Source organism: Vigna radiata, chromosome 4 (assembly GCF_000741045.1).
Source record: "Vigna radiata var. radiata cultivar VC1973A chromosome 4, Vradiata_ver6, whole genome shotgun sequence".
Lineage (NCBI taxonomy): Eukaryota > Viridiplantae > Streptophyta > Magnoliopsida > Fabales > Fabaceae > Vigna > Vigna radiata.
Genome location: NC_028354.1, coordinates 15,220,454 through 15,246,231, shown reverse-complemented (window position 1 = coordinate 15,246,231; position 25,778 = coordinate 15,220,454). Strand labels below are relative to the sequence as shown.

At 31.9% G+C, this 25,778-nt stretch overlaps 2 protein-coding genes across 4 annotated transcripts; both read right to left on the bottom strand.

The window, feature by feature from the left end:
- Window positions 1-3,220: 3,220 nt before the first annotated feature.
- On the bottom strand, window positions 3,221-7,440 carry LOC106758413. 2 transcript variants are annotated; one of them, XR_002667570.1, is made up of 6 exons: window positions 6,957-7,440; window positions 6,744-6,857; window positions 6,092-6,382; window positions 4,931-5,134; window positions 3,685-3,873; window positions 3,221-3,585 (listed from the first exon to the last, which is right to left on the bottom strand). XR_002667570.1 is itself a non-coding variant. In XM_014641340.2 (4 exons), the coding sequence occupies exons 1-4, from the start codon at window positions 7,395-7,397 to the stop codon at window positions 4,934-4,936; spliced, it is 1,047 nt and encodes a 348-aa protein (XP_014496826.1). In that variant the 5' UTR covers window positions 7,398-7,440; the 3' UTR covers window positions 4,795-4,933. The 2 variants fall into 2 exon arrangements, 1 of the variants encoding a protein (XP_014496826.1); XM_014641340.2 differs by lacking the exons at window positions 3,221-3,585; window positions 3,685-3,873 and having other exon boundaries at window positions 4,795-5,134.
- Window positions 7,441-9,442: 2,002 nt separating this feature from the next.
- On the bottom strand, window positions 9,443-10,754 carry LOC106758411 (transcription factor MYB35). 2 transcript variants are annotated; one of them, XM_022779533.1, is made up of 3 exons: window positions 10,484-10,754; window positions 10,279-10,396; window positions 9,443-10,204 (listed from the first exon to the last, which is right to left on the bottom strand). In XM_022779533.1, the coding sequence occupies exons 1-3, from the start codon at window positions 10,575-10,577 to the stop codon at window positions 9,547-9,549; spliced, it is 870 nt and encodes a 289-aa protein (XP_022635254.1). In that variant the 5' UTR covers window positions 10,578-10,754; the 3' UTR covers window positions 9,443-9,546. The 2 variants fall into 2 exon arrangements, with proteins under 2 accessions (XP_022635254.1, XP_014496825.1); XM_014641339.2 differs by having other exon boundaries at window positions 10,514-10,754.
- Between the last annotated feature and the right edge of the window lie 15,024 nt (window positions 10,755-25,778).

Below are 25,778 nucleotides of genomic sequence, written 5' to 3'. Positions count from 1 at the left end.
GACTTTTAGCTAAATTGCCATACAAGGAAGCTAAAATGACTGTTGATGCACTTATTCAAAAAATAATGAAAGTATATGATATGACGATAAGAGAGCAAAAGTTATTACTAAAATATGAGTAAAATCTTAATATCTAACATTTTCACTCACTTACTAAAATAATAATAGTATTAGAGTGATAGAGGCTAATGTAGTGAAGTTGTTTAAGATTGAATTAGAAATAAATCCATTGGAGAAAATTAGTTTCCAGTCACTGTTTTACTGTCTAACTCTCAATAAAGAAAATTTTCAATCATAAAACCGACAATTGCCAGTGCCTAATTTGTTTAGCCAAAAAGTGATAATGAGCCAAGAAAACTAACCTAAGCCCAAAAAAGTTTATCTTTGTCATGCCCAAATATGGATTACTAGTTAGTTTCATGTGATGCATGCGATTGAGAGGGACAGAGTGCTAGTTTCATTCTATTACAATTTGGAATTAAGCCTTCTGCATTTCATTTTAGCATTACATGCCATGACGTTCGTATTTCCTAGATATTTTGCTTTGCCAAATGGAAACAATATGCGTGATTTCATTGAAAACAAGGTAAAAATAGGTTCGTTTGGTCTGCTTGTTATAATGGAATAACTTCATAATATTCTTTCCTCTCATTTCATAAGAAAAACAGTATATCCATAAGCATATAATTTTAAATTTTTTTTTCTTTTATGTTATACTATATTATGTGGCTTATACATATTTTAAGTATATTCCAGTGGATATAAATTTTACTTTCTGTCGAAGTCATTTAATATGTTAGTATACCTAAATAAAATTTTGTTTTTAAATATGACAATGTTATAATTTCAGTTTACATAAATTTTTTTGTTTCTATAAAATTTAAAATCAGTTTTTAATCTTAATAAGAACGTGTGAATTTCGGTTTTAATGTCAATGAAGTATTTTTATCTGATTATTCTTCAAATTTTTTACATAACTACTATTGTTTGGACATGGGTTGAGGTCAACTGACACAAAGTTTTAGACGAATTTCAATTTTTTGTGTTATCTAAATCTTTTTTTTTTCAACACTCTTTATATAATAGGGGGAGTTACATGTAAAAAGTATTTTAATGTTTAAGTCAATATGTGACCATTTGATTATCAAAGTTAAATCTTAATAATGCAATAAATACAATCACTTACCTCCTTACCTTACACTTATATTTATAGATTTCAAAATGGACTTTCAATTAAGGTTAACTTAATCACAACCCAAAATATGATAAGTATATTTTACCTACAAACGTGTTCAATTTGCAACATGATCAACTAACCAGTATTTAATGAATCGGTCAATCACTCTTTAGTAAAGGTCGTCTGATCTACAAGGTAAACAAAGATGAAGATGATGATCGTCTGATCAACTACTGATAGAGAGGTTGAAGATGTTGACCGCTCAGTCAACTACTAACCAGACGGTCATACAATACACATGTCCCACAAGCCCGAGCCTGAAGCAACTAGTAAAGGGGTTTAAGGAATGGTTGGTTCCAAAATGTTTGATCAGGTGTTCATTATTGGTCGTTCAATTCGTTACAAAAAATAGTTGTTGGAAAAGAAGGTTAAATGCTTCGTTTCTCATGCTTGTCAAAAGGCACAAAGGTGCATGGTCTGGGTCATGGGATCTTGTTTAATCTAACAATGGGTATCACTCAAGGGTAGGAGGGTGGTTGGCTATAAATATGGGTAAGCCTTCCTTGTCATTTTCACAATTCTATTCAACTTTCTCTACCTATTGAACATTATTCTTTTTTTTTTTTTTTCAGGTAATAATGTCAATTGTTAACTTGTCTTCTTTTGAGGAGTCTTCGAGGAAGGGCGGACAGAGTTACAATTATGATGATGATGCCTCATCTTCGAAGGCATTAGGATCTATCTCTTCCTCCATCTTCTAGTCAACCGAGCAGAATGAGGGCCCAGTTGACAATGCGGTCAGTGTAGATGAAAATAAGATCGCTCAATCTGGAATGACATGTTTCGTTTTTGGTGGTGTGGAGATCAATGCCACCAACGAGGGTGTGGAACTCCAAGAAGCCCTTCCCATCATTCTTGGTTATGGGTAGACGCCTCACGATGTGGGGGAGTCTGTAACATGCTTTCACATGAATAATCAATTAAAGTATTAGGTCAAAGGAGTTGTATCTTAAAGACTTCCAAGGATGGCTCTCTTATTAAATTGATAATGTGCAAGGGGAACGAGCACGTATTCCATGGGAAGGGAGACAGTCGTGATGACTTCTTTTTCATGTATGTCTTCCTATTCAACAAGATGTACATTCGGCTCCCCTTCGATCACTTCCACATGGGTGTTTTGAGAGAGTTGAACGTGGCACCATCACAACTTCATTTGAACGGTTGGGTATACATGCAAGCATTCGAAGCGCTTTGTGTCACCCTCCATCTCACACTCACTCTAACCACCTTTCTCCACTACTTTTGCACATGCCCAAAATACAAAACGAAGGTGGATTTCCTTGATATCAGAGCTTGGAGAGCATGTCCGCTCAGATATTCTCCTCCCAAGAGATATGCTGGATTTTCACGTGTTGAAACTCTTTGACAAGCTTTGTCATCTTATGGAAGTACTAAAGGAAATTGTCGTCTTTGACATGAAATTCACCCTTCATTTGCCCTATAACCAATTGGGAATTCCTTGATTATATACACCTTATGAATCAAGTTTTTGTTCAAATTATCGACAATAATTACACACACAACTAATTGGTTGCAACCCCCCTCCCCTTTCTATACTACCTAAGCCTACCATTAATAGTTTTACCTAAGAGATCAATGTAACTTGGTCTCAAACCTACAATCCTTACCTCTACCATTTGCCTTAACATTTCTCTTTTCACCTAGGTCTAGTCAAAATGGTGCACCCAAAGGATGATTTTGTTGTCTCGCTTTGGAAAGTTACTGATAATGATAACTAGTAGCTTTAAAACTACCTATCAACTTCAACAGGAAGGAGTAGATGCAAACCCAAAAAGAAACAATCTCTTGGGATTGTTACCTTAGAACTTGGAATAGAAGCATCACTCCAAAAGGTTGTTATTTATAACTATTTTTTAACACTCTTGCGAATCAACACTTGGACGAACTTCAATCTTTCCACGCCTCTCCAAATTTGTTCTAGTACCCATTGACCACCCAAAAATCTACCTATCCTTAAACACAGTCCAAAAAACTCTTTCAATTTTTCATTCAATCTTACCTTTGAAACCCAAGTTGTACGCTTCTAAAATACATTGGCCTAAGTACTATATTTTGGTGGTACCCATAATGGATTGCTCGACGTCTACCACCCCTCGACTTTCGATCATAAATAAGGCATCCTTGGACGAACCCTTTAAACAGGCTAGACGATCGTGAAAAACCCTTTTCTATCAATCATCTATGTTTGATGCACTTCAACGACATGAGCATATAACTTTTTAGAGATGATTCCCATCATTTGTAATATCATAAAACACTATGCACCATTGGGAATTCTTGTCCAACGTTTCTACGACCTCACCTTTATCGTAGCCATCTTTCCTATCCTACAACAAATGGTCCAGGAAAGTCATAAATGTTAAGACAAAGTTGATCGTGAGAAGAAAGTGTTAAAAGCTCATATGAAGCTAAAGCTAAAGCCTAACCTAAAACAAAAGTTGAAGCCAAACTTAAAGCAGGAGCTAAAGTTGAAGCTCAAGCAAGAGATATTGTCTAGTTAAAGTCCAAACATGCATTCTCTGGGTCATTCAATTCTCTGGGAGTCAAACCTTGTTACCCTTTCTCATTGCCACCATCACACTCTCCACTGCTTACCATAATAGACTTGGTACAATCTTGTTCCAACAAAACAAACGGAAAAGTGAAGTGCAACACAAAGCATATGAGGACCAACAAGTTCAAGAAATGACGCAAATAACAAGAACACCCTTGTTGATCAAATGCAAAAGAATATTTTGTAGCTCCTTGATCTAATCATGAACCCTCTATCACAATCAATTTCCATTCCAATATTTCAACCACCACCCCAACCTTACAATTACCAATTTAACCCACCCCACAAACACTCTTTGAAACTCACCTCAAATAGTTGAACAACCCTCTCAATCACCAATTTCTCGCCAATTACATTAAATTTTTGACACACATTTCCCAACTAATATTAAAATTAAAATGAAAACATATCAAACAATATAAACAATTTAAATGCTAACCTAAAACATGTTTGGCATAATTTTTTTTAATATAATTAGATTAAAAGAACTATATTAATTCATTTTTAAAGTTTAAAAACTAAAATGTGTCAAAGTTCCAAAGATAAACAAATTCCAATTTCATATTAAAGTTCAAGAACTAAAAAAATATTTAACTCATTAATTTATGACTATTGAACTTTTAAATCATTTCACTTATCAAATGGATCATAAATTCTCAATTAATTGAATAGAAAATAATATTTTGAAAGCTTCAACAACAAGGAAATCGACAAAACTAAATTTATTTAATTATAAAATGTATACTATTATTTAATGAAAAACAACTTTTTACCAAACCAAAAAAAGGTCAATTGAACCGAAAAGGAGTGCAGAAATAATCACCATAAACCCAGGATATTTCAGCAATGTTCCTAATGACAACCTAAACCTGTATACAAGTCAGCAACATTCATGTTTCAATGTTTTTTAGAGCACAAGTAGATTATGACTACAAAATCCTGCTCAAGAAACAGTAAGATAAAGATCCAGCCTGCTAGGCAGTTAAAAAAAAATGCATAGAATTCTCCGCACAGAAACAGAGGTATTCTTATCATTACTCATTAAGAAAATTATATACATAAAATCAGAGTATAGAAATTTCGATTGATAACATATGACCAATGATAAAAACCAAAACCTTCTACTTCCAAGGACTTGGCTGTCGAGCATCTCTGAAAACAGAAGTGCCACCAGATGCTGCTGGGGAAGGGGATGATGCAATGTAACTAGTTCCTGACACTGACACTTGTGGTAGATTCGCTGGATTTCCCTGATGACCTGAGAGAGCAAAGCGTGATGGACTTCCAGCAGCTCCCAAATTTGCTCGAGAAGGATTCGAAATCTTCATAGAGAAAAGGTAACTAAGTACCGTCAAAAGAAAACGGGGCAATTCAAGGAAGTATTCTACTTATGGGTTCGGGCTTGACCTTTACTCGTATATTCAGCTTCTGAACACAGCATAACTACTAAAGCATAATTTATCTCATTTGCATAACATATATGTTTGTATGCATACATCAAGGTATTAAGAACCTTAGTGGTTTTCTATAAGACTCTTGCATAATAGATACTCTAAGTAATTAGCTAAAACAGAGAGAAAGAATAGATTGAACAGTCAAGAAAAAGAGTGACATGAATGCAGCCTAGACCATACAAGATTGCAAATGTACAATTATATTCAATAAAAATACAAGCTAGTTCTTAGAATCATAACCATAAAAGGTATCAGACAACAAAGTACATGAAAGAAGACCCTAAATTCAATTTAAAATCTGTAAATTGCAATTTATAAAATTCAACAAATTAGGTTCAACCTAATATTTACTTGATTCAACCCTTCCGAAAACTGAGTCAGTAACTTGTGAATGAGGCTTGCTCAGGTGCACAACATTCAAGGTTCCGTTATAATTTGGCTTAAGTTACGCTGTTAGAATGATGAAATGAAGTGAGCTGGAAAGTAATGGTATTAGATTCTATTGTTTGGATAGTTACAATTGAAAGAATGAAATGCATTCCAATTTGGTAAGTATGGACCCATTTCTTTTTCCGCCGCTTTATTGCAAAATAACCAAACAAAGGAATAGCTTACTTCCGCACACTGATATCAGAATTTCAAGCACACATAAATCGAACTGGCATGCCATTCTTGACCCTCCTACTCCTACATGCACTCTATAACATATATAATTAATCACAGATTAATTCCACCAAAACAGATCATAGATCCAACCACAAGACAGTTATACAATCCGAAGCACATCAACAACATGAATTAACTGTAATAGCTAATATACATTACCGCATTTTGTTGAACACTAGGGGTCCTCCGAAGAGGAGATTCTGACGAAGGTGACATGCTACTTGGCCGAAGTATGTGGCGAGAATGCATGGTATGGTTAGCTAAATCATCCCCGTCACCACCATCCACATCGCCAGCAAGATTTCCCTCCGATCCCAACCTAGGGGGCATATGCCTAATCATGGATCCAGTATCATTGGTTCCATCCCCTTGAACTGGACCCGAAGGACCACGCATCCCAGCCATTTGCATACTATTTCGTCTCTTAAACTCCTCCTCCGCATTCAATATCTGCCAAGACCAAATTATCATTCACAACATGCAAGGGGGATACACACAGACAACCATGGTTTTGAATTTTGACTGGGGTTTTAACATGACACTTGACATTGCAGGAAAAAGACATGGACATAAACACAACAAAAACCAAAACAAATAACACCTTCAATAATTAATACCAAACCCTCTGCACACACACACACACACACACACAAAAAAAAAAAAAAAAAAAAAAAAAAAAAAAACATTTTAGACATTTTATCATTGAACAATTATAAGTCTCGGACTTTCAAAACATGTTCTATATCCGACGGAAATGAAGGAAGATCAATACATCGATACAAACTGGTGTCAGTTATGCAGTATCATTTACCTGTTTCAACACCAACACCAGGTTATGTTTATTCTCATTCAAGCCGTGCAACTTCTCCTCGATTTCCTTTTTCCTTTTCGCCTTTTCGTCAGGCAGATCAGCATTGTCAGTGACCTAGTCAAAATTACAAACACGTGACAATCGCAAACAAACAACGCAAAATTACAATAAACGATTTACGAAAAATAGAAAAAAAAATCCAAAACCGGTTACCGGCGCAGTCTGTTTTTCCGTCGAAAGTTCAGCACCGTCAAACGGTTTTTTCTCGGAAGCCTCACCAATCATTACATCGACAGGCGAATCCGATTCGCCGAGCGGTTTTTTGGCGGAACTGACGGCGACCAGTAGCGGTTCTATGCGATCGTCGTCTTCTTGGGAGACGGCGGAAGGGCCTTCGGCGCGAGCAACGGTGACAACGGCGTCGGGAGGTGGTTCAAGATGGGAGTCGTTGGGGAGAGTGTTGTTAGGGTTAGGGTTGGAGGCTTGAAGGCGAGATAGTGCCTTGGAACGGCGAGCGAGAAGACATTTGAAGTCTTTGAGAGAGATTTTGGGAGCTGGCATAGGCCATCGGCGAGGCACTTCCGGTACTCGGTGAAGGTTCCCTCTGTACAGTGAAATTGCCACCATTCTTGACTCCTTTTGGATTTCGTTCATTTTTGGCAACACAATTTGGGTTCTTATATAGGTTTCCTAAAGAATTTAAATTATTTCAATTTTATTTTTGTCTATGTTAACTAACATTCATCTTCAGTATCATCTTTATATAGCCATCACTTCGTAAATTTAACGTAATTTTTATATACGCCATCCTTTTCAATTTATTTCGTCATTATGGGGTAACACCAAGCATTTTATGTATCAAATCAAATATATTACAAACTATAATATAAATGACTAAATTTTGTGTTAGAAAAATACAATTGAAGTTGACAATAATGTTGTCTATCTTTTCGTATATAATTTTTCTTACAATATCATGGTCTTCTTTAATTTATATATTTTTAAAAATACGTAAATATAGAATGTAATTAAGTACTTTTTTATTTATTTTTATACGTGATCACGTATATATAAATTAAATACTCATGAGTACACACTTTTATAGGCTAATTTACGTATTTCTAGGTGGTACATTTTAATAATGTATACTGAATTTTAGTAGACAAAAATACCTTCATATATTATGAATTCTAAATTTTAAGGTCAAGAATATTTGAAATTTTTATTCTCAAAACTAAAAAAATAAGAAATCCATGAATCCACCCTTACTCACCTCCATCATTCCTCTCAACTTTTTCTCACTTATTTTTCTCACTCCAACCTTTTATGTCATTCCTAATGTAGCCCAACTGAACAAAAATAAAAAACACTCGTCTAACCTTAAACCAGAAATTAGTTAACTAGTCATAATGAACTTGTTAGCTCTCAGTTGCACCAAAAAATCACTTTCCAAAGTAAATCACATCATTTATGTTTATTTTAAACAATTTACATCTCCTAACATGTTTGGTCAATCTAAACATGATGTTGTGATTTTGATTTATCATTTATTGCAGAAGTGAAATTAAGAAAAACAAAACGAAGTGAATTTCAAATTAGAATTAAACTTAATAAATTTGTTATCATCATGCTCATTGTTTAACTTCTACTCCTTTCATTTCTATGATTTTATCAAAATTGGTATTAAGAAACTAAATGTTTTGCAACTATTATGGATTGATGCTAACGTCTTTTTATGGGGGTTCTTGGTTTTTTTTTTTAGTTTTAAAATTATTGAAATTACTGTAAACTTTAGTTTTTTTACAAATTTAATAAAAATAACAAGGGAAAAGATATAACATAACCCTCCAATCAAAAATCAATATCATTAATTACTTTGTTATTAAAGTGAAAAACTAATGAAAGAACAGAGCAATAGTAACAAACAAATTGCGGTGTCGCGGATTGTTGTGTGTGGGCGGATTGTTGCGTGTGGATGCAAGAGAGGATAGAGATGAGAGAAACAAATTGGATAAGTGAGAAATGTGGACTAGGATTAGGTGAGTGTTTATTATTTTTTTTTTTCAGTTTGAACTACTGTAGGAATAATAGAGAAGATGTTGGAATGAGAAAGATGAAAGAAAAAAGATGGAGAGAATGAGGGATGACAGAGAGGTAAGTAAGGATTAGAAGTTTCTTGTTTTTTGTTTTTTAATTTTGAGAATTATCTATATATATTATATATTATTTTATTTATGATTCAACTATCGTTATAATTAAAAGAGTTATAATAATACAAATTTAAAATAATTATAAAAAGTATTCCCTTAACTATTTCCTTGTAGAGGTGGTTTATGCAGGTTAGTTTGTGGTGAGAAGTTCTCTTTAAACACGAGATATCTTTGAATGCTTCTTCTGAATGCTCAATAGCATTAAGGAACTTATAAGGAAATTATTTGATTAATTATATATATATTTATACTTAAAGTGATATGAATTTATTGTTATAAACTAATATCGGTTTGTTAACTGTTTGTAAGTTAACTTTAGCGAAAACAATATTTGATATTACTATATGATGTTAGATAAAAGCAAATTTGCATCCAAAGTAGAATAAACAATTGTGAAAAATACTAGCAATACACATCATGGGGAAAATGAAAAATACTACTAATCATTCCCTTGTATCTGGTAGAAGATTCATGGTGAGACATGTATGATGTTTGGTTGAAGGCAAGAAAGAACAAAAAACAGTAACATGGTAGTCCAGAATAGAAGATAAAGGTAGATTGGTTTCGTCATTGGGAAATTATTATTTGAAAATTTAACTAAAGTTGGATGGTTCCTCCATAAGGTGAGGAAAACTGAGAAACATTTCATTCTCTTGATCAAGCATGGCTTCTATGAATGAAGTGTGAGAGGATGATGAAAATTGGAAGTCAGTACTACCTGAGGCATGCTGTATGGTCACCACATTCTCCTTTGAAACCAGGGTGTCTTTTTCCTGGTAGTCAAGTGGTGTAAAAGCATCTTCTAGAAGAAGGAAGTCATTCCAACTAAAAGCTGAAGTGGAACAAGAAGAAGGAGTAGAAGGAGATGATGTTTTTGACAAACGATCTTCCCCTAACACACATCCTGAGATCATCTCATTCTCAAAGTCCATTGAGAGATTATGACCATCACCATGAGCTCTGTTGAATAAAAAGTTGTTTCTAGTGGTTTCTAGTGATTGGTCATTTGTAAATCCTTCTTCTGATTTTAGCATCATTGCACTCTTGAAGTCTTTATTGATAGACCCTATTCTGGTACTTGGTTTCTGGCAACCCCCAATGTTTCCATAGTCAGCAATGAGTTTAGAAAAGGGCTTGTGGGTAACAGGATCAATCCCCATTTGAGAGAGTTTCTTTTTCAGCTTTGTGTTCCAGTAGATCTTTACATCGTTGTCTGTTCTCCCAGGAAGTTGTTGGGCTATTATAGACCACCTGTCACAAAATGATTCAGAAAAAAAAGCAGGGAAACAAGAGCAGTTAAAGAAGTAGGCAACAATATTATTCACCTGCTACCTATGGCTGCGTGAAGCTTAATGATTAGATCTTCTTCTTGGGTTGTGAAATTGTCGTGCTTAAGATCAGTCCACCTAAGCCTACTACAGCTCTTCCCACACCTCTTTAGCCCTGAATTAATGTCCCCAAATGCAAAACTTTAAGTAAAGAAGTGAAAAATTTGAGCTTTTTGGAAGTTAAAAAAATAAAGTTTCTAACTTGTTTTTCTGGGGACAGAAGTCCAGTTACCAGATCCATGCTTGGAACCAAATGCAAGCTTCTTTGTGTCTTGTTCACAGGGAGACCTCACCATGTCTTTTATTATGATCCAAGGGTTTTAAAAAAGCATATGAAAGAAAAAAGAAAATGACATAAGAGAAGGAGATAGAGATTGAGAGGCAGGCAGCTTCAAATAACTGTGTTTGCAAACACTCTTTGCAAGGAAAGAGAGAATGGAGGCATGGAATGCATGAAACTTTGTTATGAATTAAACTTAATTTGCATGATGATTCAGAAGAGAGATCAAATAAAGAACACTACTTTGTAGCATGCCAACATGCTTGTACCTAATGCATTTTTAAGATCAGGTTTGAATCCGGTGAATTATTTGGTTAAACTTGGATTAAATTATGGTTGATACAAGTTTTATGAGAGTATTCAACTAATTATATTCATACTATTAATACAAATTTCCAACTGTATTATTTATGAGTGATGTATAACAACCTTTAATTTAAATCAAGGCACGCATGAGAATGTTATACTACCAAACAAATATTAATGCTTTTCAAATCATTAGTTGAAATAGTTTCAGCATGTGGTTTTATTGTTAATTTTAGGTTTTCCAATTCTTTAAAATTTTAAATTAGATTTTAATTTAAATGAATGCAACCAATAATAGTTCAAGTAAATATTAATATTTATCAAATAAATAGTTAAATGAATATTATTGGATGATGTCCGAGTCTCAAATCAATAGTTAAACGAATATGATTGGTTGATCGTTAATACTAGGATTTTGAAATTTTAAAAATTTAGAAATAGATTTAAATTTTCAAAATTTCAATTTAAAGTATATAATCACTAATTTCCATTTCTCATTTACTTATTTCTCTATCTTTGTCCCAACAAAAAAAATTTTATTGTCACAATTTCTAATCTAATCAACTACAATTGTTAGAGATTGATGTATTATGACTTATTCCTGCGTAATTCTAATCAATTTTTGAACAAGTTTTTTTTTCATTAAATGAAAAAAGTAAAAAAAAAAAACAAATAATTGTCTATCAAATGAATTAAGGTTAAAACATGAGTTATGAGTTTGATTTAAGACTTTCATTAATTTTTAAAAGAATATCTTTAATTTAAACTAAAGGTTGAATCGAGTCATCATAAGTCAAAGATTAAAAAAGGTTGACCTTATTCGAAAGTCGAGATAGGACGTTTCGATCTAAAACTTAAGATAGTTGGTTGAGGCTAAAGGTAAAAATAGACCACCCTTAACCAAAGGTCAAAATAGACCATTTTATACCAAAGATCAAGACAGGTCGGTCTGGGCTAAAGGTCGACAATGGCCAAAGGTTAAGATTGGTCAATCGAGCCAAAGGTCAAAATAAACCATTTTATACCAAAGATCAAGACAGGGCAGTCTGGGCTAAAGGTCAACAATGGCCAAAGGTTAAGATTGGTTAATCGAGCCAAAGCTCAAGACAAGTCGTCTCGAGCCGAAGGTTGAGATAGACCATTCTAGATCAAAAGTCAAGACAGGTCATCCCAAGCTAAAGGTGGCTTATATTATCGCAAAGGTTGAGTGGGCCATCCCAAGTCTAAGGTCGAGACAGACCAAAATTTGGGACAAATTATCTTGAGCTGAAGGTCAAAACGAGTTACCCCATGTCAAAAATTGAGACAAGTTGGTCTTGGTTGAAGGTCGAGACAACCCAACTTGGACCGAAGGTCCAGATAAGTCAGCTCGAGCCGAAGGTTGAGACAATTCAATCGGAACAGAATATTTGAGACGGGTCGGTCTGAAAGAAGGTCTAGACGGACTCTCCCGAGTCTATGGTCGAGATGGTGTTCATCCCTGGTCGAAGGTCAAGACGGATTATTTCGAGCCAAAGGCCAATATAGGACATCAAAAGTCGAAAGTCAAGACGAGATGTCTTGGTTCGAAGGTCGAGACAAACCATCCTAGCCTAAAGGTCAAGACATCTAGGCCTAGGACAAAGATCAACATGATTCATCATGGGTTTAAGGTCAAGACATATTAGCCCAAAATGAAGGTTGAGATGGGTTGTCTCAAGCCTAAGGTTGAAACAGGTAGCCCAAGGCCCACAGTCAAGACGGGTCAACCCATGCTCAAGGTCAAAACTAGTCGACAGGCCGAAGGTCGAGACAATTAGTCTTGGGTCGAAGGTCAAATAGGGTTAGTTATGGCCATAATCGAGACGAGTCAGTCCTGGCAGAAGGTTTAGACAAGTAGAGATGGGCTAAAGGTTGAGACAAACCATCTCAAACTAAAATTGAGACGGGTCTTCTTGACGAGTTAGCTCGAGTCAAAGGTCAAGACAAGTCACCCTATGTTAAAGATTGAGATAGACTAATTTAGCCAAAGGCGGGGACATGGCCAGTCCGGACCACAAATCAAGATAAGTCGATTTAAGGTGAAAGTCGAGACGAGTCTATTGAAGCCAAAAGTCGAGACAAGTTAGTGTGAATCGAAGGTTAAGACTGGTCATCCCAGGCTAAAGGTTAAGAAATGGTCGTCTTGAGTACAAGGTCGAGGTTGGAAAGTATGGGCTAAAGGTCATAATGTGTTGGCACGATCAAATGGTCGAGACAGGTCGTCCCTGGTCAAAGGTCGAGACAAGCCAGCATGAGATCAATGTTGTGGAGTCAACTTGAGCAAAAGGTTGAGATGAACTAACCTAAAAAATGATTGAAACATGTGGGTTTGAATGAAAGGTCGATTCAAGCTAAAGTTTTGGTTCTCATATTGGTTATTGCTTATATGTCTAAAATAATGTATTTTAAAATATCAACGTTTTTCATGTTTAAAAAAATATCTATGGATTGACCCTAAGTCATAGAGTTTTTGAGGGCATTTTGATCCTATGAACTTTTTTAATTGGGAGTTTTTTGACCTTTTGGGCATTTTTTACTCCAATCCATATGGATTAGGTCCAAGTCTTATGGAGTGGTCCAAATTGACAACTCTAGTAAATAGTTTGATATAATTAAGTTTGGAAGAGAATAAATTGAAAGATGTTAACACTTTATTAAGAATGGATTGTGCTATATTTTAGGAATGTTGGTGTAAAATTGTGAAGGACATATAATGATTCTTAAGAACATGTAAATGAGGAAGAGATGATTTAGAACATTTCGACAATAGGATGACTACATAAAAGGTTAACATAAGATAAAATTATGTTTTTTTCTAAAATTAGATTGATTTAAATTAAGGATAATAAAACAAACAAACTCATTCCATTTTGACTCAATCTATTCTTTTATTTTATTTTTTGTCGGTCATTCGTTTGTAAAAAATAGGTTGAGTAGGATTGACTTATCATTATAAAACGAGTTAGAATTTGTAATTCATCTTGCTCAAATATAGACTCACCTTTTTTTTATTTTTTAACTTCTAAATTTTTGTAATTTTTAATTATGTAATATTTTGTTTTTAATAATTATAAAAATTATAGATACAAATGTAAATATATAAACTCATTTACACATGTATTTATGTTTTATCTATGCTAAGAGTGAAGATAATTATAAACTCTTAATATAAAAGTTTTTTTTTTATATTAAGAAAGTGGAGGTTAAAAGTAGAATATCCTTTTCTTTTAAACTTAGTATATCTTTTGCAAATAATAATGGTAATAAATATGGAACTCAAATGGGAGAAATATACCTTAAATAAATTATGTTCTCTTAGAGGATTTCAATTTAGAATCGTAGTGTGGTTTGTAACAGCAAAAATCCTCTTTACCATTGACTGGAAGGCTTGGTTTCATAGATTTAAAGGTTTTGTGGTGATAAATTTTAATATACTATTAATATAAATCTCACCAAGCTCACTAACAAAAATAGCTGCAGTAGTCATGAAGATAAATTAAGTAATACAAATGAGAAGGATATTCTTAGTGGAATGATACTTCCATTGCACAAATAACCCCACACTCATCAAAATTGAAAACTCGATCATAAAAAACATATTCAAACGTGAAATAAATAGTTTATAAAGTAATCACTTACCAAAAAGAAGATAAAATTTACTTATTAAAAATATTTACTTTTAAAATAAAAAATAAAATAAACATATAATAAACTGAAATCTATTTATTTCGTTGGCCACTATTTCTTAAACTATACCTTTTAGTGACTGATTAAGCAACTTATCAAGAAAATGTCGGTTAACACCCACTTTAACACTTTCGAAACTTTTCAAAACGTGAAAGCAAAACGTGTTTTTTCTTTCATGTTGTTTATTGTCACAGAATACGTGTCTAGAATGAAATCTCTTCGCCATTAAGTCATTCGTTGTACTGCTTCTGACTTTCTTAAAAATAATTCTTTTCATCTTATAAAACGGTTACCGAGCCCAACTAGAGTCGTAAAATTGGATTAAAATTGCTATAAAACGAAAATCCCCGAGTCAAATCTTTGAGAAAAATACAATTAAAACAATTATAAATTTTGACACCGATTAAAGGACGGACTTAATATTTGATATTTAAAATGTAGTTGGATTGTATTGTATTTTTTGATTTTAGAACGTATTTGGATTGAACTTTTTAAATTTTAATTAGAAAATAACTGTAATTTTTTTTAATGAAATATATTTTTCGTTCCTTAATTATAATATGATTTTGGTTTTAGTTTTTTTTTTTCAAACTTTCATCCATTTCATCCTTCTCCTTATAAAAACTTGGGGATATAATCCTCCAACATCAACATCGTTAAATTTTTCATGACGTGGTTAACTATGTGTCACTTGTGTACCACGTGTAAATACAAGTGTACATACTAGTACAAAAATGTTGTTTAACATCACCCAGTAAACGTCGGTTTGCTGGTAACCTGACGTATATGAGTGGACAGTGGCATTATCGTAAATAGCTTAGTAAACTAGACGTCAAATTTAAGGTAAGGCGACGTCTATGATATTGTAGACGTCCCCACTACCGCAAACTGACATCTAATGGTCTGAGGTAGGTGATAAGACAGTCCATTGACGTCGGTATTAACAGGGGCCGACATCTACTAGGCTGCAATTAATGCTCTTCACCTAATTCCTAGGCGCTTAGACTTCACGTAGTCAAAGGGCGACGTCTAAGGCCTATCTGGAAGGCGGGAAGATAAAAAGTTCTTCAATTTAGACGTCAGTGTTGAGGGGAAGCGACGTCTATGTGCCTGTAATTAATTATGTTCACCAAACTCGAGGGTCCTAGACGTCGGCTAGAGGGGCACCGATGTCTACGTTACTATAGACGTCGGCGCCCCAACACAACAGTCGTGAACATCTCTGACAGGAAATCGAACGTCAATCGGTTCAGATTCCTAGACGTCGGCTCCCCTAGAAGCCGACGTCTAATGGGTATTCAAAAAATCAGTTTAAATGTTAACTTGGATGTCATATTAGGGAGATAACCCACGTCTAGGTGACTATAGACGTCGGTTTCTAGAGCAACCGACGCCCAATTTCATTTTAAATAAACCGCAAACTCTTCGCGGCATTCTGTTTCTAATATCGTCTTCCTCTTCTCCTTTTTCTCTTGTGGCACCTCTTCTTTTTCTCGCTTGCGGCACCTCTTCTTTTTCTCTCTTGTAGCATTCCATTGTTTTTTCTGATATATTTATCGTCTGTCTCCTCTCCTTTTTCTCTCTTGCGACATCCCAGGTGCGTGGTTTTTTTTTATGCTTACCGTTTAAACTTTGTTTAGTCTTTCGTCGATTATCTTCTGGTTCAACTAATTAAAATTTGCTTTCTTTGTGTTGTGTTTTAGTGTAGCTTTGTTCCTTTATTGGGGTAACGTAGTAACACATTCTCCATTTGCTAGCTGCCTCCCAGAAAAAGCGGCGTCTAGTGAATTTCTTTTGATCATTTCAACCCAAAAACGACCCTGGGTCGTTGCCTAGTTATCGTTTCACCGTGATTTTTTCCTTTTGCGGATGAAAATGGAACTAAGCAACAACCCAGGTTCAGTTTTGGGTTGAAAAGATCCATAAGAAATTCAAAAGACGCAAGCTTTTTTTTGGGGGAAACTAGCAAAAGGAGATTGTGTTACTAGGCTATCCAAAGATGGGAACAAAACTGCACTAAATCACAACCAGTGGATTAGATGTCGGTTAATGTATATACCAACATCTATAGTACCTTTTAAATGTCGGTTATTGCTCAGACTGACGTCTATATAATGACTTTAGACGTCCAGTTAGTCCTACTCCCGACGTCCAGTTAGTCCTACATCTGACGTCCAATTAATCCTAGATGTTGATTATATTCATGTCCGACGTCTCATTGACGTCATCGGAAATGACGTCGGTTCTTTTGTAGACATTAAAAGCCCAAAATAACCGACGTTAATCAGCGTTTTTGCACTAGTGACAAATTTAGGGTGATTTTTTGAAATTGAAACTTACCTTTCCTAACGTTTAAAATCGAAGCTCAAATTAGGTTTATTTACTTCATATCACTTGAGTTGTGGAATTAAAGGTGTGGTTGATGAGTTTGTCAAACACGAAATCATCATTGTTGGAAGAAACACAAAGAGGTTGAAATATATGTGGAACATGTTCTTACTGAGACTCAAGTAATTAACTTCGTTGTTGTTTGTACGATGGACGAAGTCATGGATAAAGAGGCAGAGACAAGACATGTAGACACCATGCAAGAATAGGTTAATGAGGCTGAGGAAGAGTTCAATGTGACTAAGGAAGAGGAGAATGTAGTTGAGGAGGAAGAAGAAATGGCACTTAAAGATAAAGTGGGTGATAGTGAAGAAGAAAGAATGGCAAATGATGATGATGGTGAGTTTCGAATGGACAATGAGAGGGTGACATATGGTGGTACATGATCGTAGAAATATTAATATTGTATTGGATAGATGGAGTAGAATGAAAAAAAAAAAACAATGAGGATAAGATTCTATTTAATTGAATGTTCATAGTGACACTTGTACGATGCAATGTATTTAATTGTTTTTAATGTTAAGACGGTATTATACCTTACCACTTATTTAGAAAATTGTGTTTAATTGAATGTTAACCACTTGTTATGAGTGTATAGATTGAATGTTACAAGTCGAATTCTTGGGTTAAAAATGGTATACGGAGAAACTGGTTTAAAAAAATTGTTGTTATATATTCAATGGCTAGCTTTTAAGCATTACAGGCTTTTTCCTTTTCATGGAACTACATGTATTTTTGTCTGAGCTATTATAAAATGGTTTCTCACTATTTCTGCATAATTCTCTTTTAACCATGTTGTATGCAGTACAAACTATGATGCCCATGCTTTCCTCTATTTAGGCCATACTCCTTGGCATTAAAACCATTTTTTTATTGCTTTTCCTAACATGACAGCAAAGGATTTTATCTAAGTCTTCAATTTGCTTTAAAAATAAAGGTATTTGTGGATAAAAAATTTATAATGAGCCCTATTTCTTCACCCTCTTGATTATTGACATATTTATTCACTTTTTCTTTCAATCAACCTATTTTCTTTATTTCTTTTAAGAATTTTTTGAGATTATTAAAAGTAGATACATTTTGCAATTGATAAATGAATTGATATTTAATTCTAAAAAGTATTATTTTTTTAAACTAAAAAAAAATTAAAACCATAAAACAAATTTACAAACAAAATAAAAACTATTTTATTAATTGGTAAAATGATTACAAATAATAACAATAAAAATAAAATGTAGTTTATCCATATAGTTAATAATTTGTACATCTTTGTATTAATAATTTCTTAATATTAATAGACTACGTTTTATTTTTATTGTTGTCTTTTTGTAATCGTTTTATCATTTAATAAAATAGTTTCTATTTTGTTTATGAATTTGTTTTATGATTTTAATTTGTTTTTAGTATAAAACAATGATACTTCTTAGAATTAGATACCACTTTATTTATCAATTATAAATGTATTTACTTTGAACAATTTCAAAAAAAAAATTTACAAGAAGTAAAAAAAATAAGGGTTCATTAGACTAAAAAAAAAAGTAAATAAGTATGTGAATGTAATCAAAAGGGTGAAGAAAGAGGGTTCATCATAATTTTTTTATACACAAATACTTTTAGTTTTAATACATTTCTTCTCTATAATAATCAATTACTATTGAAATCGTGATCTCATGTATGACTTTGACACTGTGTGTAATCGATTACAAATAATATTTATAATCGATTATCAATATCTAAAAATGTGTGAAAATACATAACTTCACCTTTTCTTATGTTAGAATAGAAATGCATCCCTACACCACTTTTTCATTTGAAGTAATGTGAGGAGAACACAATTACCTATTTGTGTAAATAAATAAAAAAAAATTCCCGTGTCAATAGAAAAACGATTCATTTTTACCTAGCTTCGAAGAAAAAACCGCCTAGCGAAAATAGCATTATTAAGATTCTAACCCAATATTAATTATTAACATCAACAACATCACTGCAGTATATTGGAACTTGGAAGATATGGAAATCAACGTAATATTACTGTTTTTTTTTTACCTATTTGGTGTGTTTATGAGTTGGCCATTTAAATGTTTTTTTCAAAATATACTAAATTTAATATAATAGAACATATAACCAAATTTTAATATACTAATATATTTTAAAAATATAAGGAAATAACAATGAAGAATTGATCATGTGAAAAATCTAAAGTCGTTTTTTGTAAATATGAATGATATAGACACATGCATGGTTGTTTGTTGTGTTTGTAATTAAGATCTGGCACACAGCCAAATCTAGCTATGCGAAGTATAAAAAAATAGAAGTTTCCAACGCAAGAGACAAGTGCAAAACTGCTAATAGCTAGCCAAATGCCACCCACTTTGGATGACACGATGATGCTTCTTGCAACTTGTTCCTTTAATAACAACCTTATTCTTATCAAACAAATCAACTGTCACATGTATTTACCATATGCTTGATAAAGATAGTTTTTTCTTAAAGTGGTTAGAAACGCAATAAGTGTATTGCAATAATAACATAAACTAAGATAAAATAGAGTAACGGAGTGAAACGAAAAACACAATTGGCATGTAACACATATATGTGGTGGGTCACTTCGATAGTTCAACAACCGCACGCGTAGTCACAACTTTCCAAACCTTTACAATCCATCAAATTCTCTTGATATCTATTTTTTTATAACTATAAAAAAATACGTTTTCTACTAATGACATTATCTTAAAAATAGATCATTAAGACTGAGTTTTAAGCTACTTTTTTTCCTTTTTCATAAAAAAATTTCAAAATAATTGTTCTTTTTCAATATCTTACAATCTTTTTACTATAGTATAATGAAATATATTGGGGCTGGATATAAACTTGCTTATGAAATTAACAACCTACATAAAGTTAGATCTAGTTACAATTAAATTCATGAGACTTTCAATCAATTGTTTAAACAAAATTTCATTACCTTTCGTCCCTCTTTCATTTTTAAGAAAGCTTTGTTCCCAGTACCATTGGAACTTTTTTACAGTATTACTATCGCTCATTCCAAATCTAGTTAACATTGTTTGTTCACATCTTCTTTGTCAAAGAATAGTCCAATCGAACAATGTTTTATTTCTATTATGAGAAAATGTTTTTATTACGATATTTATCCTATTTTATCGCGATTATATTATGTCTAGGATTACTCTAATTATTATGATTATATTGTGATTAGAATTACTTTAATTATTATGATTATATTGTGTTTGGGGTTACCCTAATTATCATGTACTCTTATCAATATATTCTTATAAATAGAAGATTATGACAGAGATCAATTAAACCCTCTAAAATTATTTTACAGTTTAATTCTCTAGTTGGTATCAGAGTGGGTTGACCCCGCTCTGGTTTTTGTCTTGTAGTATCTGTCCGACACCATAGTCCGTTGTCGCCCGTCGCCGGTGACCACCTTCCGTCGTTGTCGGCCACCTTATATTGTTCTAACAAGTCCTAAACACCCTATCCAGACTCTCCCCATCAGCCAATTTCACACCTGACCCCAATTCCTCATTTTTACTACTATACTTCATTAAAACTCACTTCACAAAATGGTACTAGATAATTATGCAGAACAATTTCATCATGATCACAGGTTTTAACACTCCATACCTATAATGTTGATCACACCATAATCGAATTTCATACATATGCAAAACCCCAACCAGCACTCACATACACAATAAATTCATCAATTAAATTAACTAGCTTCCCTTACCTCTAACCGAACCGAACAACTTCAACAACCTTCAGAAATTTGCTTACTCTTCAAGAAAATTCTAAGAACACCTATGGACCACCGATTGATGAAAGAAAATCAACCGTAGAACCAAAAATGAAGTCAGAAAGAGGGAAAAAAGGCTGATGAACACATGCAAATAGAAATGTTTCTTGCATGTGCCAGAAATTTCAGAAATCCACAAGAATCAAAGGAAACGACTTACCAGCTCTAAATATTAAACCAATCGGTGAAGCAAAAAGCTCTTGACGCCAGGATCACCTAGGTATCTCCTGATCGTCGAACAGTTGAGTCACCGGTGAGAAATTCTAGAGAGAAGGGAGAGGAAGAGTAGAGAATATTGTTTTAGAGAGATAGAAAGTATTTAGATAATGAATTGAGTGTTTTAAAATTTCTATTTATATTGTTGGCTTATTTTAACACAAAATGTTCGGTTTCATTATTTTAATACATCTATCTACTCTTAACAATCTATTTTCTTGCTTTTCCCACATCAAGCACTAACCTATTTTTAACGTACAATTAGATGGGGTAATGATCCAAATAAAAAAAAAAACAAAAGCTCGATGCTTTTGGTTTTCCTATTAGAATTAGAACCACCAAGTTCTATCCCTTTATTAATCAAACCCAACTGAATTTTGTTTGTTACGAGCCAAAAATTCAAACAAAAATTTGAGTTGGATCCTATAAGAATGAAATATTTTTAGAATTCTTCATTGATACGACATGCTACTTTTTCCAGTCATTCCTTTCTGGACCAGTCGTGGTTTTACAAGTTCTACCGATAGTATCGACGAATCGATTGCTTCATAGAAATTTGTAAAAAATAGAGTTGTTCTTAAAAGCCGAGTACTCTACCATTGAGTTAGCAACCCTACTACAATTTAAAAAATAAGGTGGATGTTTATACCCAATCGCAATGGGTTCTTACAGAAAGCTTAGATGATGCATGCAAAGGAAAACCACTCACATGATTGAAAAATGTGAAAACTAGAAAGAAAGAATAGAAACTAACATATTCTTTTGTAAAAATTGTTCAACTAGACTATATGATTTTGCAGATCACTTTGCACCCTCTGATCTTCAAATAGATGATTCAATAGGTAAAATACCTAAAAATAAGAAAGAACTCTAAAAAAATTGTTTTTAAAAAGAATATGTGACTTGAAATAATAAAACTTATCTTATAAAACTTCTACTTATATTTTTCAACTTTTAACATTAAAATATTTGTGTCTTATAATATAAGTCTTACTATCACTTATAAAAAGATTATTCTTATGGATTATTACAATATATTTAATTATTTTGAGATAAACTTGAATAATTACTTATTATATTTAGTTAATAAATAATTATTTATTTGTTTAGATTAAAACTTTCAAATTAAAAGATGAACTAAAGGAATAAACTATAATACTGATAAAATATAAAAGGAACATGAGAATAATACAATTTAAAATATATGTATAATTTTGTAAAAATAATATTAACAAATTATGTGATGATTATTTTCAAAAATAGAAATCATTTATTTATTTAAAAATAAAAAGTATTCAATTACTTATTTTTTTAATAAAAAATAAATTGACATTTAGTAAATAGTAAAGTTATCAAATTAATATAAGTTATGAAATTATGTGTAATTTTATATAAGAATATAGATGTTATAATAAAGAGTTGGAGTCCATTTAAATAATTGAAATGAATTTCTCTTACTATCAATCTTTTATTCTAATTTAGATTATGAACTCGAATTAAAGAGTCATAAGTGCACATTAATATATAGAAAAAGTATTCTATCTCTTGAAATATGTGTACTACATTTATTGTATTCTTTATTGTCTTCTCTCTCCTCTTTATTATTAATAAAGTAAATAAGTGGTTTAATATGACAAATATTTAAATATTTTGTTTTTAATATAATAAGAAAAAAATTATTTATTAGAAGAAAAAAAATTATTTTATAATGAGAAAATAAAAATAAAAATATTAGAACAAATTTTTTATTTCTATTAAATTTTTTAAACATTGTTATTGAAGTAATAAAATGTGTTTGATTTTTAACAATTATTATATTTATTTACTAAAACTAAATTTAATGTATTAGCTTTTCTTTTCTTTCATTAATTTTGACGTGAAATTGGTCCTTGTTCATGAGACTTTTTACATTTTATTTCTAAACTTAAAAATTAATATAACGTTTTTCATCTAAGTATATTAAATTTTTTTAACAGTTTGTAACTAATAAAATAAGACATTATTTAATAAAATAAAAGATATTATCTCAATATGTATATAGAACTAATACACTTATATTCAAAAAGTAAATTATTATAAGAATAAAATATATATATCAAAATTATTACAAATCGAAAAAACATTACTTCATATCATCACCACCTTCCATCAAAGGTGCATTAACATTTATCATTCATTTACTCACACGGCTAAGGTGATCATAAGTTAAGAAACATAGATACAAAACAACATAAAAGAAAGGATAAACTAATGTATAAAAAGAGACTCAATTATTCGGATATATGTCTTTAACATAGGGCTTCCCCCTAGGTAAGGATGACAAAAATACTCGTGTTCGCGAGTATCCACAGATAAAATCCACAATGATTAGTTGATACTCACGTGTAGTGAGTATTTTAATATCTGCTTATAAATGGGTCGAGTGCGGATATTATACTATCCGTACTTGTAGGAATTCATTATCTGTAAAAAATTAAAATTAAAATTTAATTTATGGTTTATTAATTTAAATTGAATTAAAATTAATTTATATTTTATTTGGTTAAATTTAATTCAAATGAAAATTAATTTATATTATATTTTATATATATTTTTGTAATTTTATTTTAAATTTTATTTCTAAAATTTATGAAATATATTTTTTAAATATATTTATGTGTATCCATGGGGTACTTACAAGTTTTAAAATACTTGCGAGAATTTTTAAACGAATATTCATATAAGTAGCGAGTGGGTAGCTTTGTTGCGGGTCGAGTAGCGGGTAGACACTATTTGTACTCGATCTGACCCGTTGTCATCTCTACCCATAAGTGTGCACTTGCAATAGTATTTATACTTTGCAGAGTCATAAACAATGAGTTATTACCCTACCACTACAAAGGTAGTTCCCTTTCGCACCTCGGACCAAACATTTTCCATATACTAGAACGTTCTACGATTATTACCACATAATTCATTCTATTATATTTGAGTCTGAATAGTTATTAGAGTTCAGGATACCTCCTTTCTGATTCACATATGTCAATGCATACATTAATATTATCATCACAAATAATTCTCCTTGAAATTCTTTCAACATCATCACCATGCATATCCAAAAAATTATCATCATCTTAATAAGTCATCATAATACTCATAAACATACATAAACTCCATTATAAATCTATCTCAAATAGTTAAAAAAGAAAATAAATTCAAACATACATAATGACGCTCATAGGTGGTGTCTAACGCCAGACCTCTCACAAAAAGTGGTACCCAATGTTAGTCATGACACTCAACGTCACTCTTCTCGCAAAATAGTGCGCTCAGTGACACTTTCTAACGCTTAGTTTCTTAGAGTGAAAATGCTCAAGACCTGCAATACAAGAATGACACTCAGTGATACCTTAGTACCGCTCAATGCTAAACTATTCATAAAATTGGGCACTGAGTGACACCCTAGCACCTCTCGGTGTTATACCAACTATCAATTCTTGTATTTTGTATTTTTGAGGGAACTTATACTTATTCAATTGATCAAAATGGTATTCCTTTCTTAGTGAATTAGTTCCAAAACAACTTTAAACATGCAAACTTGTATCACTTGACCAATTGTCCAGATTATAAATCTCGTAAACTCACAAAACCAAGTCCAAACGAGTAAGATTCAAGGATCAACCATTCAAACCACAATTTCAACATATCATACATACCAACACATCAATCATCAGTCAATTCACCACCATACAATCATGTATGCAAAAATTTCAAAGTATCTATAATTTAAAAGTAGTGCAATTAACTTCCCTTACTTGAGGGACATGTGAGCTTGCTTTAAAGAATCCCAAATCCCTTCCTGCTCATAGAATCTAGGAACAATATAAACACGATAAGGACAACTATTAAAATCACTAATAAGAAAATACTCACATAGATGACTAGAAAGACGAATGCAAGTGAAAGAAGACTCACATTCAACAGATAATAAGAAAAGACCAAGAAAAGGAGTTGAAACTCAACTTATATGAATGAAGAAACTAATCGGTCCAAATTAAAAGACTCGTCGAAAAAATCAATACTATAGAGAACTATAGAAAAATGGTTTCTAAAAAAATAATATGTTTTAAAAATATATATTTCATTCATAACAAAAGAAAAAGAAAAATTCTTATATGTTAGTTATTAACATTAATTTCTTTTTAATAAACTCGTATAATTATGATAAAAAATTCAATTACCATAATTATTAATAAAATTTATTAAATGAAATAGAAAAATATTAGATATGTGATTCTTTTATTATACTAAAAACAATTTTTTAACTATTTATCTTTATTATTATGTAACAGATATTGGAAAAAATTATCTCTTATTTTTCATCACGTTATTGGAATAATAATCATATGACAATATAACAATAATAATAAAAATTTATTTTAATTAATATACATATTTCCTTTTGCAAATTATTTTCAATTGTGAAATATCTTTCTAACAACTTTTGAATCTCTATCTAAATAAATTATTTTTCACTTTATGTTTATACTAACGGAAGATCTAAATAAAGTAATAATCAATTATCCCAATACTCCATTAAATATTAACCAGAAAAATATATTTCTAAAAACTAATTAATTCTTAAAAGATAATATTAAATTATAAATTATTTAAATAATGTATAATACAAATTTCATTATTTTGAATATATATTTCAAATTAATATTTACACTTAATTATATTTAAAATTGCAATATTTTAAACATAATAATTGTCTTAAGAAAAGTCAATGAAGAA